The sequence below is a fragment of the Aedes aegypti genome, chromosome 3, assembly GCF_002204515.2.
Source record: "Aedes aegypti strain LVP_AGWG chromosome 3, AaegL5.0 Primary Assembly, whole genome shotgun sequence".
Taxonomy (NCBI): domain Eukaryota; kingdom Metazoa; phylum Arthropoda; class Insecta; order Diptera; family Culicidae; genus Aedes; species Aedes aegypti.
In genome coordinates, this window is record NC_035109.1 from 110,431,721 (window position 1) to 110,452,660 (window position 20,940).

A 20,940-nucleotide genomic window follows, 5' to 3' on the forward strand; every position below is an offset into this window, starting at 1 on the left:
GTGGCGTGGGTTGGTGTTGCGCGATGATTGCTAATTGAAGGAACTTTACTGTTTGTAATTTTAGTCATGTATTGTTATATTGAATAATGATCTGTCGAGTTTAAACAATGTATGGAAGTTGGAAAACAAAGAGACAAATTAGTTAAGAATTATGTTGATTGTCTTTTTGCGATTACACAAGGTGTCCCAGAAAGTATGGGTATGGCTTTACCATACTACCATTTCATGACTAGTGCAGTTAAAAATCTGATTTTCACACATTCTGCACTTATCAAGAGCAGATTTTGAATTTTGAGCGATTTTTTTCGCTACCTGTCTGTTGATGGAGTTATCAGTTTTGCACAAATCGCGTTATATCTGAGCGACTTTGTTGTACGGAATTTGTGCTAGGTCTTAAAGTACGTACAATAAAAATCTGAAAAAAAAAACTAAAAATCATTGCCGATACGATCTCAAAGAATTCATTAAAAAACTTTTGAAAATAATTTTCAAGTGATTTCTCTAGAATTTTGTGCGTTACGACATACTCTGAAGAAACTTATGACCAGTTGAGATGAGCTCAAACTATGAAATTTTTCCATAAGAAAAAGTTTTATTTTACAAATGGTATTCTCATGAAAAACATTGTCCAAAATAGTCGCAAACTGGAATTGGACCATGAAAGGCAAGAGCGTAGAGCACGTGATTCACTTACACATCCATCGACGCTCCATAGATGTACTTGATTAAAACCTAATAAAAATGAACTTTAAAAGAATTAATGATCCATAGGTATACGTTGCGGTATGCATTAGACCTGAGTGCCTCCCCTCCCTTTGAACGATACCTTATTTTTACGGATAGGCTCACCACAAGGAGGTTGTTTGTACAATGATACAAGTTAAGCACTCCTCGTATTTCGTCCACGAAATACGATCTACTCTGAGTTTATTTGGGTCCCTTCACATTACTCGATTCTAAGTAAAGAGGACCCATTTCCGAAATAGAAGGACCAGTAAAATCGCGATTTTGAAAAATATTTATTTAAAAAAATATAACTTTTGAATTGTTTGACCGATTTTCAATTTTCTTGGACGAAATAAAAGCTAAAGATTTTGAATTTTCAAGAAAAATATAAAATTTCACAAAAAATGTTTTTTACACGAAAAAGACCAAACATTTCCGTTTTTTCGTGTTTTGAAGGCCTCGGGACAAGAGGGGCTATTGCTGTATTCATTTTTTTTTTCTTGAAAGTTCAGAGAATTTTACGTTAACTGTCAAATTTTCAACGATGTATGTTTTTTAGTTTTTTAAATATATTTTTTTGAAAATCAGCGCAGAGTTGTGTTTGATACGTTCAATCCGTTGCATGCTCCTTAGAGGGCGAGCGACGGAATCCAGATCAATTGTGTCCGGATCACGCGATCCGCGATTTCGGAAAAAAAAACGAAAACAAAGTGCGGGTGAAAAAAAAGAATCGACGCGTCAGTAGTGTTTGATCCGTTGAATCCGTTGCATGCTCCTTTGAGGGCGAGCTTTGGAATCCGGATCACGCGATCCGCGATTTCGGAAGAAAAAAACGAAAACAAAGTGCGGGTGAAAAAAAAGAAAAAAAAAGAATCGTCGCGTCAGTAGTGTTTGATCCGTTGAATCTGTTGCATGCTCCTTTGAGGGCGAGCGCCGGAATCCGGATCCATTGTGTCCGGATCGCGTTTTTTGGAAGAAAAAACGAAAACAAAGTGCGGAGTTCTGTTTGATTTTCCGACCTTGACGCTTGCTCCTGCGGGAGCGAGTGACGAGGGCAGGATCAAACATGTCGCGCGTCGGTCGAGTAAAGTGAATAAGTGCCGTGATCGGTTAGTTCCGTTTGATCTTTCGACCTTGACGCTTGCTTCTGCGGGAGCGAGTGACGAGGGCAGGGTCAAACATATGTGCAGTGCGTCAAGAAAGCCCGAGCAGTCGTCAGTTGTTTTCCCTCTCCGGTCGTGCGTCTATTTTCTCTGAGTGCTTTTATATAGCCGAGCAAACGAGTTAAGCTGAAAGATGATTGTTGCTGCTCAGTCAAGGATGACGGATCAATTGGTGAGCTCGTTTCATGCTACTATTTCTAATCTATAAAATATGTATGACTGCACATTTGATCGTTACAATGGTGGGACGTAAATATGATTTTTCAACAAACTATGAATGGTTCGTCACTGTGAGTGTCGACACAAACTCTGATTTATTAATTATTTATGTTTAACATTTTTTTATTTTCAGAACACCCCTTTTTTACCTTTATTTTTGTAATTAAAAAAAACATTGAGGGGTTCGACACTACAAGTGTAGACTTGCGAAAGGTCACTTTATTCAACAAACTTTGGATGGTTCACCACTGTAAGTGTCGGCATAAGAATAAGAGTGTTCTATGATGTTCCAGCCAATCGAGTTTTTTGTTTCTTTTCAAATAAGTACAATATAATAACACATGCTTTCGTCCTGACAGCTGTAGGAATGTTACATTTAGGTATTTGTTCAACAAACTTTGAATGGTTCGTCACCTCAAGTGTCGGCATAATTTTCCTCTACATAGAAATTGTTCATATCAAATGAAAATATTATATTTTCATAAAAGCATATTTATATTTGACAAATAACTATTTATCATGGTCTAATCACTTATCAAAGTGAATCCTGTGACCCAACGATCCTCGCCATTAACAAACATCCCTCCCAGTAACCTTTGTGGAGATGCAGAGGCAAACACGGTCTCCAAATAGCAAAGGTTACACACTAACATTCCTTCCCTAAATCCCACCTGACTGCAAGGACGTGGCCGGCGCCGTTATTGACCTTGTATAAATAGAGGCACTGAATTATGCACACTGAAGAAGATTATGGCCAATCCCAGCCAAACTTCTAGTTGATTCTTTGTGCATTTTCACTGACTTCGGTCAATCACGGAATAGCAACCATTGATATGTGTAGTCAGTCTAAGCTAAGCTAAGCTAAGCTATATTTTTTTGAAAATCAGCGCATTAGATTTTTTATTAAAAAAAAACATTACTTTTTAACAGCTCAACCGATTTTCAATACTTGTTTTTAATTATGAATCGTGGTTTACGACTAACCAGCCGAGTGGAAGTTTAACAACTACCGAAAAGCTAAACATTACATATAATTTGCAATTGGATTAGATGGACAAATTGATGTGATCACATGCAAATTATATGTAATGTTTAGCTTTTCGATTTTCAATCTTTTTTAAGGAATGAAAGCTTAAGATTTCAACTTTTAAGAAATGATGAAAAACAAAAATTTACATGAAAAAAAAATAAAAATTTCCTAAAAATATAGAATTGGCCACCGAGCCCCTACATTTTAGGGCCCCCCACAAATCTCGACAAACATATTTATAGTTAAAGTTTTACGAAACTAACGAATTTTAACGTGACTTTTCAAACTGTTACTAAAATTTTCTCAACGAAGTTTAAGACTATGTTCGAATGCAATTTATATATCTGTATATCAAGTAATAGGACTTAACCCCTCTACCGGCAGCTTCATCTTTTACCCCAAAAAAATATTCAAATCGCGATAACTTTTCTGTTTCTTGTTTTTTTTGCAGCAGTTTTTCACAAGCTCTCAAAAACTAGTTTTCAAACTCTTCTAGTTTTAGAATATGTGTCGATATTGATTATTGGTCATCTGAAACCGGAGATATTACAAAATTCCTTGGGGACCGACGCGTAGCCGTAACCCACGTGAATATCTAAGGCTACAGAATTTTTATGACATTCTGATATTCACTCATTAGAACAATACAATAACACAGCGAAACAAAAATAACATTTTTGCGTGTCTCAATGGTCAAACTATGTGTCACTAGTAGATTTGAGGTTCCTGTATCTGATGTCGTTCTCAGAAATGTTCCAGCACGTCACAATCTTTAGCTACAGGTCGCCAAAGTTGTATAAAACACTGTTTTAATTGATGTTTATACGAAATTTAAGGTATGATTTGTCAAACTTTTGAGTGATCTAAGCCACCAAGCATGTAAAATAGGACTTCAACTTTCAATTGAGATAAAATTTGATTGAAATTGTTCGAATAAATTAAGATTAAATGGTGTTTGAATTCTGCGGCAAATTAAGCGAATAAATTGCCATACAAGCTGGCAAACTTGCATGCAAGTTGGTTGAAATAGTCAAATTTAGCATTTACAACAGCGAATATTTCAAAAACTAGACGTGCTATGATATTTTTGAAAACGGCAATGGATTCAGCTACCCTCAATTTAGTAAATAGCGATATTTTGGTGCATGAGACAGAAACGTGTTCCGCAGTGTAATAAGAGTATGTTGTGAAAAAATGAAGAAATTTGGTGGAACCGTCTTTGAGTAATGAGCATTTATATTTCTGGTACCACGCTGGCCAAATAAAGATCTTGAAAACTTCAAAAAACCTCATATCGTAATTTTCAGATTTCTCCAAGAATACTGAACCGATTTGCATGTTTTTTCAGAGTAGCTCCTTATTACCTGGCAATGTATAGCCCACATATTATTTTTTTTTTTGGTAAATTGACCAAAAACAAAATGGCTACCAAAGACATAAAATATTATTTTACTTAAAAGTATATGTTGATTATCAATTAGTTACTAGTGGCTTTTCGTACTCATGTTGTGCACACTACAGCAGCGAGCTCGATTTGGTGCACGGAGGTCAACTACTCCTAATACCTTTAGGGTCGTTGGGAGACTACTTAGCGTCCACGTACGGACTTCAAATTTTTACCTGATTTTTTTCTAAACAAAACGAGCACTTTACAATGACGAACTTACAACATTTCGCATTTTCGAAAAATAAGTGACGGCCTAATGAACATTTGACCACTCGTCAACTTTTACGTGTAACAAATTTTGTTCGTTCCAACAAATCTGAATTCTACTGGTATTACTCTTCTAAACATAGACATCGACAGTATTTGGCAAGTAGGCTTGATTGTAAAGTTAAACAACTTTAATATTCCGACACGCATTGTTAGAATAATCCAAAGTTATCTGTCAAATCGTATCCTTCAGGTTAATTATCAGAAATCCAAGTCTGAAAGAATTCCTGTATGGCTCAAGGCAGCATTTTGGGACCAATATTATACAATATTTTCACATCTGACTTACCAGAGTTACTCAGGGATGTCAAAAATCTTTGTATACGGATTACACCGGCCTCTCCGCCAAAGACCGAAGCCTGCCTGTAGTAGATTACAAAAAAGTTTGGATATTTTTTCTTCATTCTTGCAAAAATGGAAGATTACTCCTAATGCTTCCAAAACCCTTATTAATAGAAAATCAAAACTTTGTCTTAAGAACAAGCTTTTGATCTTCAAACAAATTTTCAGGCCTGCCATGTTGTATGCTGTACCAAAATGGACTAGCTGTTGTAATACCAGAGCTTTGCTGAGGATTCAAAATAAAATTTTGAAAATGATTCTGATGCTTCCTCTCTGGTATAGTTACATAGAATATCGAGTGTTGAAACATTGGAACAAATATCGAATAAAATTATCAATAATTTTAGACAAAAATCGTTGCAATCTATCATCGCCTTCACACGACCTTGCACTTGCACCTTGAAGCCGCTATTCGCCTCGGTCATCCAGGTAGATTCCCAAATGCACACTCACCGGAGGGAACGCAATAATTCGTCATCCGTAATTGAGTCGAAGGGTAAACCGGGATCGATTTCCCCGCTGCAACACTACGACGACAGTTCGCAGACAAATTGCGAGTTGCTTTCTTGCCCTGCTGGCCTGCTGCCTGTTCTACCGACCGTCGTCGTCCAAGTCTAACAACACCCGGTCAACCCAAGCTTGCTGCACACAGTTCAGCTTAGTTTTGCATACAATTAGGTCGACGACAATTAACTCTAATTAACCGCGTGTGACTACAACGACGAGATGACGAGCTGGTCCCGATCAGGAAGGCATAACAAAATTAAAACATAACTGTATCAACTGTTGATATTAATATTAGGGTTTATTATTTTCAGACATGTTTATGAATCGTGTTCTGCAGACATTTTTTCTTTCTGAATGAAATTGTGAAAAAAAAAAAATTAAACGTGCTCGGATGGGATTCAAACCCACGAGTCTTGTATGCTAGACGAGTGCTTTATCAACTAAGCTACCGAGTAACTAAGGGACCTAAGCTTGGTGAAGCTATGTGCAAAGAGTGAAATTTTGTATTTGGAAGTCTGATTTTTTAACTATTCTGATATTTGACACATAGAACATCACTTTTAAAACCAATACATAGAAGGGGCCTTCTTTAGCCGAGTGTTCAGAGTCCGCTACTACAAAGCAAAGCCATGCTGAAGCTGTCTAAGTTCAATTCTCGGCCGGTCCAAGATCTTTTCATTATGGAAATTTCCTTGACTTCCATGGGCATAGAGTATCATCGTACCTGCCACACGATATACGAATGTGAAAATGACAACTTTGGCAAAGAAAGCTCTCAGTTGATAACTGTGGAAGTATTTATGAGAACACTAAGCTAAGGTGCAGGCTCTGGTTCCAGTGAGGACGTAATGCCAATAAGAAGAAGGAGAAGAAAAACATAGAAAAAATTAAAGTCACCAAAAAAATTAAATGTTCTATGATTTTGGGTTCATGGACAAAAGGTCGAAAGACAAAACGTCGAAAGGACAAAAGATCGAAAGACAAAAGGTCGAAAACAATTTTCATGATGGGAAATATATCCTTTTTTGAAAAAAGATTTTCGACCTTTTGTCCTTTCCTTTTTGTTCTTCGACCTTTTGTCTCTCGACGTTCTGTCCTTTCAACCTTTTGTCTTTCTACCTTTTGTCATAGATTCATGATTTTGAGATGATCGTTTCAATATCTGTTTTAAATTTGTTGCAATCAGTGTTTATTTTGTTTTAATATTTGTCATTTTGATACTGTTAAAAAATTGAAATTCATAACACCATTTGTTACAATTCTGTTATGCTCTTCTGTCCGGGATGTACCTCTTACCACGCGATGACGATTCCATATACCGCCGCCACCAGTTTAGAATACCGAACAAGTGATGATAGGTGTATCCACTCACAACGATTGAAAGTGGTAATTTGCAACTCCTGATTATTATCAACAAATTCCTGACCAAGGTGTAAGACCGCAGTTGACGGAGGTCGAGTTGACACTCGGGATTAGCGATTTGGCCGGTAAACATCGAACGTGGTTTTGATTTTGTAGTGTTTCGAAATACGGCTGCCGAAAATAGGATTGAAGAAACGAATGAAGAAGAGAAGTGAGTTTTATGTGATTTTCGTCAGCAGTGATTGAAGAGTCAATCGATACCTAGTCCAGATTAATCGGCTTGGATTTCGTGAGTGAGCGTGAAAATGGCCAAAAGGTGGTCCCTAACGGGTGCAGGCCCTGGCAGTAAAGAGTGCAGTGACGAGTTTGAAATTGCAGTTCTGTTGGATCGACCTGCTGCGAGCTGTTCGCCAGTACGACGAATGATTGACGACGATAGTGAAAGGGGTCGCCCGGAAACTGATTCCGTTGGTGTTGGTGGTGGTTTTGATGATTGTGATGATGACGAAGATGATGCTCGCTATGATTGCACTTCCGGTGGCGATCGTGATAGTGACGACGAGGAACGGATTATGATTTTCGACGAGCAGCGCCCCCTACGCGGCAAGCGACATTCGAACACGAAAGGTGAGTTTTTATGGACCTGTACTTTTCTGTATTTTCCAGTTTTGGGCAAAAGTTTGTTACACATTATAAATCACTATGTATATCGGTGGTTATTCATTGACTTCGATGAGTAAGCCAATCAGTAACTTAATTTCGTGAGGAAAAAGTCCGTTGACTGTAAGACTACTAGAAAAAACGACAACATTTCATAGGGTAGGGAGCCGGATCCTATTATTGGTACTTTTGATACACTCCGGCAGCGGGATTGTCCGAAAACTACTGAACTCAAATTTGGCCACAAAATGCGTCATATTGAAGTACATCTTATTGCAAAATTTCAAACAATTCAGCAAAGTAAAACCAAAAATGCCAAAGTGAACCATAGAAGTGCCCAAGTAGTTATTGTACTAATCGTATGGAGGAATTATGAACGATGTTCAAATGCAAACCGCATGTCAGTGTCCAAATCCTATATACCGTTTTGATTCATATTACGGACAGCTTCAAATTCCGGACACTCTCGTTTGTATGGGAAACATTTCACACGAAATGTTTCAATTTTCGCCGTCCAAAAGTTCTCATTTTCAAGGCTCGTTTTATTAGGTTTTTTCCATAAATATCGTTGCAAATTTATAATGCCCAACTACCTTAGACGTCTCTTAAGTGGTTGAACGATTTCAATTGATGATTTGACTGTTCCAATAATGATTATCATGAGCAGTCCGTAATTCGAATCAAAGCGTCCGGAATATGAGGCAAAAGTGAGGGAGCGTCCGGAATAAGAATCATGAAAAGGCCACACGTTTTGATTTATTTAAAATTATTCAAGTTGCGGACGTGTATTCTTTACCCACCATCCAAAAGTTAAGGGCTTCCGACGCTCGATAACGCTATAAAATCATAGAGAATGATTTATTTTGTATGGTCCAAGCTGGGTTATACTTCACTGAGGCCTTAAGTGTCCGTAATATGAATCAAAACGGTATTGGCGTATTTTGCAAACTCTTATTTATCAAGCATATTGTGAAGTGAAAAAAATAATTTTTAAATCAAACACAAATCTTTTCGACCTAAATCTGAAATTTTTCCTTTGTTTTTTATTGCGTTACTTTTTCATATTAAAGCGGTTATGCGGACCTATTTTTGTGATTTACAATAATATATTAAATATGAAATCAATGCTACACAATGTACGAAAATTGTAATAATATTCTCTCCATGTAAATGACACTTACGGTTTCGTCAGTTTATATAAAATTGAATAAAAAAAAAAGAATGATTTTCGATGCCTGTTTCGTCTTCTCGTCGATCAAATAACAAAAATAATCGCTAAACAACAAAAATGTTGATTCAAGGATACCCTACAATTGCCAAGTCTTGTGAGTATATCCACACTTTGACTGATGCGATACATTTTTTTACTGGAATCGTGTTGTTTCTTAGCTTTTTAACGCATATTCTCTTGTATATCGATGCCCACATATTGTTTTCAATGATTCGAAGTTTTAATTTAGTTTAAACATGTTTTGTATTTTTTATGAAATTCGTTTCGCAGATAGAGATACTGGTTAAACATCCAGATTCTCTATAATTCATCATTGAAATTTTGTTGGTTGATTGCTCAATTTCTCTTTTAAATTTAAAATTATTAATTTGTTTTAGCTCGGAAATTTCACGACCTTTCATAATCATCAATAATGTTTAAAAAATATGGAGTTTTCTATGAATAATGTGGATTTGATTCTTATATTGGATGAATAGGGACTACCACAATAATAGCCAAATTACCTATAATGATTATGATGCACCGCCTGAGATGACCCTTCTTTCTAATATTGGTTGTTCTTTCGAAATATTATGTAACTACAATTATAGTTATTACAGCTGTTGATTTAAATTTAAATGAATATCACATTCAAATATATTGTTCCTATAATTTTAGTTTTGATGGAGATATTGAACTTCCTACTAAAATGATGACGACAAACGAATACATTAGTCTGCCCTGGGAGGGAGGCACCGATACTACACACGAAATATAGAGCAATGTTTGTTTGAACTGCAAGATAACTCCAGCTTGCCAACAACAATCAAGGCAGGCTTGGGGAAAATCGCTAGTTTCCTTTGTTGTGTACTTTCGATATTTCCTGACAAACATGGAAAAAGGGCCACAGTTTTCTATGCACTAAATATTCATTTTTATTGGAAAAAGTAAAACGATGCGTTTTTCAATGCTTTATATTTAATCCGATTGAAAGGTGTTCACGTGACATTACTTGCATTGTGTGCATGAATTGATTTTCATTCGATTGTTGTCACTTCTGCTGAAATGCGAAAATGTGTTTAATCAGTTACGCGCTTTTTCCATGTTAGTCCAATGTTTGAGATCTGGGCTCACAGTGACAGTTCGTGACAGCGGAATCCTATGACGTACAGAAATTTTGTATTGGTTTCTCCCTCCCAGGTCTGCCCAAGTTATCAGCAATGAGAAAAATCAATATTGAGAAATCGATTACTATAGTTACGATGAAACTAAATGAATTTTTTACTATTCTTTCGTTTTCTTATATAGCAATTGTTTGTGGCGTTGAATCTTCTATTGTTTTTTTTTCAACACTGCTTGTTCTTTAGAGTTATAAGACATTATTTTGATACATTTTTATATTTTTCTGTTTGATTTATTCTTTTAAGCATCGCTGTTTTTCGATGAATTTGGATGTTTGGCATGAGTCCTAATTTTTGTCTTGTTCTGGATCTCTGGAATGTGAATAATACCTACCAACTTTTGCTTTTCTTGGTTGGTGAAGAGTCTTCGATAGGCCACCTAACAAGGGTTGCTAAAGGGGCTGCCTCCTTGGTGCTGACACGATACAGCATTGTCCGTTTGTTCTTTACATGATGACCACCACCATCTCTATCAGGGATTTGGACCTGTAGCTCTGGTTCTCGATAGTTTCAAGTTCTTTCGGAACTGCTACTATGGTAAGCCGTCATACGCTAGCGGTGTTAATAATACTAAATGGTTACAAAATCATTTAAAATTAATGTAACTCAACAATGAGTACCGAATCAACACTGGAAATTGAATACTTCCTTAAAATGCCAACTTGCAAATCACTCAAAATATAGTAGTTTTGAACATTCTTGAAGATTGAGTAAAATAATACCCAAACAGGCCAACACTCCCTGTTGTACTACATTTTGAGAACGTTTTTATCTCACATTTGAGTTGTAAGAAAAATACATATTGATTTTCTGTCGATAGATGTCGTTGTTGCTAAATGCCAGCATAGAGGTCTACAATCAAACTGGCATGAATACCAATGCACGATCAATCTTACACAAGTCGATTTCCTCAGAATGAAAACGTATCGATGTTTGTTTAACGTCATGTAAGCTTTCGGTCAACATCAGTCAAACAAGGAAGTGATTTCTCGGCAGCATATCTGTTTCTCACAACAAACAAAAGCAATGTTGTGACAGTTCTCACAGCAAACAAATTTTTTTTTGTCAACATTGCACTACTACGCCGGCAATTGGATTGGTCTACCGGGTACCCCCGTTGGTTTGACCGCATTTAATCTGAACACTATTTAATCTGTACCCCGCTAATTTGCACATCGTTCAAATTAAAAATGGTTCAAACGTCATTTAGCTCATGGAACGGAGTGAAGTGAGATGGAACGCTGTGGAACGGAACGCAGAATCAAAACAAAACAGTGTAAAAGGTAACCAGAAACACGTTTCTAGGGTGACTAGATGTTCAAATTAAAAATGAACCCCGATGGTTTGCATGAGATACCGTTCAAATTAGCGGGGGTGCGCGGTATATAAATCACAACTGTTGTACACAGTACGCGACATCCCGAAGGTTTAAATTGTTCTAACTAAAACTGAGTTAATATTTCTACACAAGTTTGTTCGGCCAAATCGTTACCAATATGTTTCAGGTTTATTGTCTTCTTCTTCTCCTTCTTATTGGCATTAACGTCCCCACTGGGACAGAGCCGGCTACTCAGCTTAGTGTTCTAAGAGCACTTGAACAGTTATTAACTGAGAGCTTTCTTTGCTTAAGTTGCCATTTCCGCATTCGTATATCGTGTGGCAGGTACGATGATACTTTATGCCCAGGGAAGTCAAGAAAATTTCCATCACGAAAAGATCCTGGACCGATCGGGAATCGAACCCAGACATCTTCAGCATGGCTTTGCTTTGTAGCCGCGAACTCTAACCACTCGGCTAAGGAAGGCCCCAAAAGGTTTATTGTGTGGCATTTATTTCTTCTCGACGACTATAGTTTTTCTGGAAATATTGATTATTCCTCTACCGTCAAACTTGTTCCCCACCATAATCTAATTGCTTGTTTTTTTCTTTGAAATTCTGTATAAAACTTAAACATTTTAAAAAAGGATTCTTTGATTAATGACAAAATGTTCTATTCAATTTCATATAATGAAGCTTCTAGAGGATATGTTAGCAAAAATCCCTTAGAGCAGAGTCCTCTTTGAATTTCTTCTAGAATTTCTTAAAATATAAAACTCGTTAGTTCACAAATTCTTCAAATCATTTTGCCAAAAAATCTTAAAATAAAAAAAAAAAATAAATGCAAAAACAAATCGGACAATTGATTATTTAAAGAGTTGTTTAAGAAATTGTCCTTGTTTTGTCAACAAAATTTGTCTAATGAATTGCATTAAAAGATTTACTGAAAATTTATTTTGGAATATTGACCATATGTTTAAGATACATATACAAAAATGAATGTTTCAGCCAGTGCCGTAGCTAGGGTTTTTGGAGCCCGGTGCGGAGTTGAATTCGGGGGCCCTTTAAAATAGGAGTATGCGTCGCTAGACTAACATACAATTGACATGTGAATAATCAACAGGGCTGGTAGCGGCTTAGTGTCTTGAATCTAGAAACCTCATGCCTGAAAAAAGTGATCAAAAGGAGACTGATCAAGAACCACGTTTTTATAAGGATTCCTCAAAGAATGCAACCAATCATCTCTCAAAGGGTCTATATAAAAAATCTGTTGGGGGTTTTTGTGACGTTAAGCCAAATATTACAACATATATTTCATAATTTCCTAAGAATGAAATTCAGGTGTTTGTTTAAAGCTTTCTTCAGTCAAAAACTCGAAGATTTCTTTTGAAGTACACTATGCGATTCCTTCACAAATTTCACAAAAAATTCCCTCTAGATTTTCGTTCGGGAAGGTTCATCCAGATTTTTTTTTTTCAAATAAACCCTCGGACATTACTCCAGAGATTTTTTTAAAGATTAATTTTCAAGGAAGTTATCTTTCTCGGAATCAATCCAGAAGTTCTCATGGTGTCCCGACGCACCGTTATTGTACATCCATCAAATCTGAGCACAGGGCTCGATTCCTAAGGTAATTCTGCACCTCTGGACCAATTTAAAAAAAATCCCTAGAAGGAATCTCGAAAAATCTTGATTTGATGTTTTGACCTCACACAAACAGAGCAACTATGAATGCAAATATGCCTAAATGAAACACCATTGTCAATTTGTCCTGTAAAAAACGCTTATTCTTGGCTCTCTAAGCACATTTATTTGAGAACAGGAGCGAAAACTATTGAGCGAATAAAATAGGCAAACTTCAGTGGGCTGGTCATTTAGTGAGAAGGCCGAAAGAAAAAGTTGCAGTTGGTGGAGGTCAGTGGCCCCGTAGGTTCTGCGTAAGTTCATTCTCATATTTACGTGAGCGTACCAGAGCTACCAAATCATCCCAAATTTGAAACAAATGTTTAATACTAGCTCTAATCGACTATAAAAGTATTCACATGGCTTATCTTCTTACTATGTTGTACAACATTTCTGAATGTTTATTTATTTGTTTTACATTTCAATCGGTTCAACATAGGAAACAACAATTAATTAAATTTAAACTAGTAAACTAGAAAAAAATACACTTCAGCCCAGACTCCGGTAAGTTAAGTTAGTTATAAATGTCTGATTATAGCAACGGTAACAGTTAAATACTAGTTGAGAATAGTTTAGCCAACTTTTTGAGCGTTTCAGTGTTATTGCGTTTCAGTGTTATTGCAAAATTTTAATAAGGATTACATTGAATTTTGAGGTCAAAAACATCAAATAAAGATTTCTCGATTTGATTTTTTTTTATCTATGCTGGAATCCAGGATCCACACTGGAATTGAAGGATCCACACTGGAAACTTAAACTCTTCACTGGTATCCCCATATCGCACTGAAATCCTAGGATCCGAATCTGAAATCTATACTGGAATACAGGATCCTCAGTGAATTCCAAGGATCTACACTGGAAATGCAAAATACTCACTGGTGCTCAAATATCTACACTGAAATCCCAGCATTCACATTAGAAAACAAGGACCCATATTCTAATCCTGCGGTTCACACTAAAACCGCAAGATCCATATTGGAGTATCAAGATACTGAAACCCCAAGGTCCCCACTGAAATTTCAGGTTTCACATTAGAATTACACGAACCATGTTACAATCCCAGGATTCAAACTGGAATTTCAATATACACAATGGAATACCAAGATCCACACTGACACACTATGATCTGAACAACAGTCCCAGGATATACATAAAAATACAACAAACCTAGTGGAATCCCAATATCCACGATAGAAGCCAGAGATCCACAATGCAGCAACACAATCTGCACTATAATCCTAAGATTCACACTGGAACACTTGGACCCAGACTGAAACACCAGGATCCACATTGTTGTTCCAGGATCCACACTGCAATCCCAGGATTCACACTGAATTCCCAGGATTCACACTGAAACCATATGATCCACATTGCAATCCCAGAATCCTCACGGGATTCCCAGAATCCTCACGGGATTTCCAGAATCCTCACGGGATTCCCAGAATCCTTACGGGATTCCCAGAATCCTCACGGGATTCCCAGAATCCTCACGGGATTCCCAGAATCCTCACGGGATTCCCAGGATCCTGCACTGGAAATCCTCGATCCACATTGGCATCCCAAAACATATTCTGAAATCTGCACTCTGGAATCGCGGAGTCCACACTGACTTCCGGCACAGGATCCATTCTATAATTGTTCAGGAATCTCTGATTTGCAAACCACGCTTATTACAGTATATGACGAGCGTGGTGATGCCGATAAGAGCTAGTGACATAACAGATATGTTTTATGCTGACAGCGCAACCTAGTGGAAGAAATCTGAATTGAAAAACTTGTCATTGGACTGCCCTTAAGATCTTTCACAACTTTGCCAAAGATACCAACCATCCATTTTGTCTAAAAAGTTAACTGTATTCAAAAATGTTACTGATCTCAAAATAGATCACTGGGCGTTAATGGGTTAAGACTGCGGTTTAAACTCACGATATAGCTCTCGATTATACAAATATAGTAATCTAAGTTTTGAACACACTTTTTACTTTTCCTTTTTTGCTGGAAGCGAAAGGATGGTGTATCAACAATTTTGGGCATAAATGGAAAAAATCACTAATGTTAACTAATGTCAGTGAATGGTGGAATATAATTCATTCCTTTAAAGTTACACCATTAGTAGAATAGTAAAGGATTCAAACATACAATGTGTTCATGAAAATGAGGATTTTTGTTTTGTGAAAAATAATGTTAAAGTTTGACAATCAGCTTTTCGTAGGAGTTTTTGGAAAAACTATTTAGCTCTTCAACCAAAAGCATTTTCTAAGATCTTATATTTTCATAGCATTGTAGAATAATGGTTGAACGATGCACAGAAAACCGATTACGATTTTATCAATAAATAAAAAATATACAGCATAAACAAAGTGTCAACTTTATAAAATGAACAGTCCTTAGATGATACAACTCTACAAGGGAGAAGCTTTTAAAAGATCTCCGGATTTCTTCTAGACTCTTGGGAGAGTCTTGAATAAGCATTCCGAGAAACTGATGAAGAAATGACATTAGAACTTTTCTTGTTTGATTTATTTATAAATTTTCTACACGAATGTTTTCAAACCTAGTATTCTTGTAGGAGGAATATTTCTGTAGTTATGACGCTGAGATAGTAATTGCTGGAATATCGGTAGAACTAAAAGAAAATTTCTAGGAAATCCTGTGAGAATTTCTGAGATAATTAGCACACTGATGAACAGTAATCACAAAATCATCACTGATGAAATCATTTAAAATTTTCAAATCAAATTTCTGAGAGAAACATTAGATTAATCTTTATAACAGTCCCTGTAGAAATCTTTATATGTATTCTTGAAGAAAATTCCTGAAGCTTTTTCATGATGAATATGTAAACTCATGGAATAATCGCTTTTAGGAATATATTCATTTTGAAAGGCTTGGAGACCGGTTTCGTTTAAAATATGGCTTGCAATAGAAATATTTTCAAAGCAAGTTCTGACTTCCTCCAGCTCAACTTATAGAGGGCCCGGATATTTTTTGATTAACAGAATTATGTATTTTTGAATAAAAAACAAACAGGACGTTCTGTTAAAAACTACTGTTTCATATGGTTAAAATAAACGCTTTTCATCAATATAACTAGATGCTACAGGGGCCCCTCCAAACTTGATTTTTTCTATTTGTCCACATTTTAGTTTGTCAAAAACCGAATTTCTACTGCTATAGGAAATATTAACCATGATTTTGGGGCCCATAGGAACCCGGGACCCGGTGCGGACCGCACTTACCGCACCACCCTAGCTACGCTACTGGTTTCAGCAAAGTCTACAATGATTCATTTTACACAAATTTTATTGAGATGTCAACGATGGTTTTTGTTAGTAAATCCAGTAGTTTCAGCAAATATCCTCTCTGGCCATAAAAATAGTAATTTTATTATCAATTTATTGATATGAAGATATCTACAAGGCACACCTCAAAACTTCTAGGGCACACATGTTAAAACCAGACAGCGTATCGTGTTGAAAACTTTATCTGTGAATCATCACCAGCTTTAATTGTCTCTGGTTCTAAATTTCATTTCGTAAAAAAGATATTCTACATATACCGCCAGTTACCAACACCATAGAAAATTTCATTTTATGTTTGTACTTGACACAATCTCGCGATTCAATAACATTATGAAATACCCGTGACATTTTATAATTTGTAGAAGAATGTTATCGTATTTTTTTCGTTTGTCTTCAACTACCGCTACTGGCACTCGATGAAAATTGTTTAGTATTACGAAACTAATCGTTTTCTATAACAAAATGGTTTCGAAGACTAATTTAATTTTGTATTTTGTTCCAGCTTATCGTATGTTTTGTTAACATTTCAGAGTAGAATGTATTTGCTTTGACAGATAAATGTATTTCGAAGAAGGCATTGAGTAAATGGAATACCAAGTGTGCATTTTATAGAAGTATGGGAATGAACTAAAATTTCCAAAAATACTGAGAATTAAAAGTGGTTATCGAAGGCTGATATTTTGTACAGCTAATATCACATATTGAGTGAATAGGCAGAAAATAATTTTGACAGAAACTTCATTGCTACTTCACTACGAGGCTCATGCATAATCTTTATGTGACTGTCATGTGGTTACAACTACCAATGTGAACTTAACGGTATTAGTTCGAAATTGACAAAAATGTCGAATGTGAAAAATATGTAGTTATGGGCAGTATATGATTCAATTTTTTATCAACTTGCAGATATTCCACTTAACAGCTAAACGATTTTTATTAGATATCTGGGGATATCCTTGAATAATTGAGAGCCCATGACAGATTTATTTATACATATAATTGGGCTTCCATGCACACGTAGTTTTTTATTTAGCTTGATGATAAATTTTTTTTGAAGTATCAGAGTTGCTCCGTTTTACAATACGATACAATAGAAAAGAAAATTTACTGCTTTATAAACTTTACAATGTTATTCCCCTTTGCTGCTGTTGACATATGAATAATTGCATCATTTGATTGATTTCACAATGTATCCATGTTCAGTACAACCTGCTAGTAGATACCGTGCAATTTTTACCACACAACATCTCGTTGACATTGTTACCAAGATGAAAACTGTCACGAAAGCGAACGAAAATCTTCCCACCGCGCACCGAACGTTAAAAATATGTACATGTTAAATCATATTTGCGCCGCGATTATGCTAATTCCTTTTGCATTATTCGCATATCATCATCACCCGTCTTGGCGCACGATGCAAAAGCAAAACTTTCATCCCACGAGACGTTCCATGGCCTCATCCGATCCATAGGAACCGCAAACCGTTGTTGGCAAATGGTTGAATCACATGATGTCTTTACTACCGTCTTGCAAAGAAGGTAATGTCCTCTATCGACATCGACATCGATATCAACGATGGGTTTGAAGGGATTCATCTTGTACTTTGGCTGTGAAAGGTGTAAAAACGAGAAGGCCCGACATGGTCGAGGAATAAATTTTAATATGATATTGAAGAGGATCGACAAAACGTTTTAGCTATTGCATTTAAATGCTAAAGTCGTGCTCAAAAAGTGAGAGTTTCATCATACACTGTAACCTCCGTTGACTTAAAAATTGCTTTAAACCAAACAGGCTTAATAAAACATATCACTGCGGACTACGTTTTTTTGTCTAAAGCACGAAAAACGCTATTTGCATGTTTTATTATTTATTTATTTGGTTTTACATCAATTAACTCGATAAAATCTCGTTAACTATATTTCGCCAATTGACTCGGTTCATGGCCGCTTCTCTCCTTCCTCGACTGCGACCCACACTCTCAAGTGCCTGGTGCACCTGGTTAATCCATCTAGCTCACTGTGCTCACGCCTTCTAGTTCCGACCGGACTCGTATCGATCACCATCTTTACAGGGCTGTTGTCCAGCATTCTTGCCACATGCTATTTGCATGTTGCAAGAATGCCCTGGTAAGCGTATCCTTCGAGCATTAGCCACCTTCAGGATACTGGGTTCGCCGAAGAGTTGAGCGAGCTCGTGGCTTATTCTTCGCCGCCACACGCCGTTCTACTGCACGCCACCGGAGATCGTCCTTAGCACTCGGCGTGCAAAAACCCTAAGAGCTTGCAAGTCCTCCTCGAGCATAGTCCGCGTCTCATGCCCGTAGAGGACTACCGGTCTTATGAGCGTTTTGTACACAGTGCATTAGGGCGGAGTGAATCTTTCTTGACCCAGTTTCTTCTGGAGCCCATAGTAGGCACAACTTTCTCTGATGATGCGCTTTCGTTGTTCCGTATAACATTGTTATCAGCCGTCAGCATGGATCCGAGGTAGACTAACACTGCTTCCTAGGTGGGCCCTGTCGCGCTTAGTTCAACCTACCAGCATATACTTTGATTTCGACGCATCCACCATGCATTAGCCAGACCCTTTTTTGCTTCGCGTTTCAGGCGGGTGAACAAATCTGCTACCGTTTCAAATTTTCTCACAATAATATCCATGTCGTCTGTAAAGCAAACAAATTGTCCGGATATCGTGAAAATCGTGGCTCGACTGTTAAGTCCGGCTTTCCGCATGACACCTTCAAACACAATATTGAACAACAGGCACGAAAGCCCATCGCACTATTGAAGTCTCCGCCGATACTCTTGTTAGCTTCCAGGGAAAGCTGTCGAGAAATCGATGAACAGCTAGTGCGTTGACATCTTGTACTCATGGCATTTCTGGAGGATTTCCCGCCCGGAAAAGATCTGGTCCGTTGTCGAGCGGCCGTCGATGAAACCTGCTTGCTTCCAACGAACTCGTCGTTTGCTATAGGTGATAGACGGCGGAAAAGAATCTGGGATAGCACTTTGCTTGTCGTTCTTTTTGTAGATAGGGCACATAACGCCTTGCTTCCACTCCTCCGGTAGCTGTTCCGTTTCCCAGATTCTGACTATCAGCCGATGCCGACAAGCGGCCAACTTGTCCGGGCCCATCTTGACGAATTCGACTCCGATACCATCCTTGCCAGCGACCTTGTTGTTCTTGAGCTGTTGAATGGCATCCTTAACTTGCCCCATCGTGGGAGCTGGTTGGTTTCCACTATCAGCTGTGCTGACGTAGCCATCGCCTTCGCTGTCCTGTCCTTCTGTGCCTGTGTTCTCTGCGTCATTCAAGTGTTCATCGTAGTGCTGCTTCCATCTTTCGATCACCTCGCGTCCGTCTGTTAAGATACTCCTATCCTTGTCCTGGCACATTTCAGCTCGTGGCACGAAGCCTTTGCAGGATGTGTTGAGCTTCTGATAGAACTATCGCGTTTCTTAAGAATTGTACAGCAACTTCATCTCTTGGCATTTTACCTCTTCCGGGTGACGCTTTTTGGCCTGGAATAGGTGAGTTTGGTGTTTCCGCTTTTATTTACTTGTTTAAGGGTTGCCAGAATAGCCGTAGCGGTAAACACGCAGCTATTTAGCAAGACCAAGCTGAGGGTCATGGGTTCGAATCACACCGGTCGAAGATCTTTTCGGGTTGGAGATTTTCTCGACTCCCAGGGCATAGCGTATCATCGTACATGCCATACGATATACAAATGCAAAATTGGTCAACTGGCAAAGAAACCTCTCAGTTAATAACTGTGGAAGTGCTCATAAGAACACTAAGCTGAGAAGCAGGCTTTGTCCCAGGTGGGACGTAACGCCAGAAAGGAAGGAAGGAAGGGGAACGGTTTCTGAATCCATTGCCATTTTCAAAAATATCATGACGCGTTTAATCTTTCGGATATTGGCTGTTTAAAACGCAGAATTTGTCTATTTCAGCCAACTTGCATACAAGTTTATCAAATTGTATGGCAATTTATTTGCTAACTTTACCACAGAATTCAAACTTCTATTAAACAGTAGCTATCAACAATATTAAAAATATTTTTGGTGCTTCAGAGTTATTATTTTGATTATTTGGAAAAGAATTGTATTTTGCAACTTAATCGTGCAAGATAATATATAATATTTTCGTCGGCACGCTTAGTCGAAAGCCGAAGAAAATGTAGAGTTGTGAAGGAGAATGTGGGGTCGTGACGGACTTTGGTTTAAGGTTGGCCGACGGCGCTGCAGAATCGTTATCCGTTCTGTGGCGTAGTTGGTGACGCGCCCAGTCTAGCGTATTGGGAGTCGTGGGATCAAAGCCCACCAGAATGATTCCATTGTTTTTCACAATTTTACTTTTGAACTTTTCCAAATTGACTTTTGCGATTTTTTGCGGTTATCCAGAAACTTCTTTGAGTGAAGGCGATCGTTTCTACAGGCGTAACCAGAGATATTTCGGAGGTTTATGAATAAGGTTTTTACTTGAGCACTCGTTGTACTCAAGACATTGTAAATGAGCATGTAT

At 37.5% G+C, this 20,940-nt stretch overlaps 1 protein-coding gene across 7 annotated transcripts in view; it reads left to right on the top strand.

Annotated features, from left to right (window-relative positions):
* The window catches only part of LOC5564866 (organic cation transporter protein), a 294,930-nt gene that overhangs the window by 64,642 nt on the left and 209,348 nt on the right, over positions 1-20,940 (top strand). For 3 of the 7 annotated variants that reach the window (XM_021855313.1, XM_021855314.1, XM_021855318.1), the window contains one exon: positions 7,033-7,690. In XM_021855313.1, the coding sequence (XP_021711005.1) occupies positions 7,369-7,690 (322 nt within the window). In that variant the 5' untranslated portion in view covers positions 7,033-7,368. Of the gene's footprint in view, positions 1-7,032; positions 7,691-20,940 lie in introns of those variants that run through there. The other 4 variants (XM_021855315.1, XM_021855317.1, XM_021855316.1 and 1 more) reach the window with 3 other exon arrangements.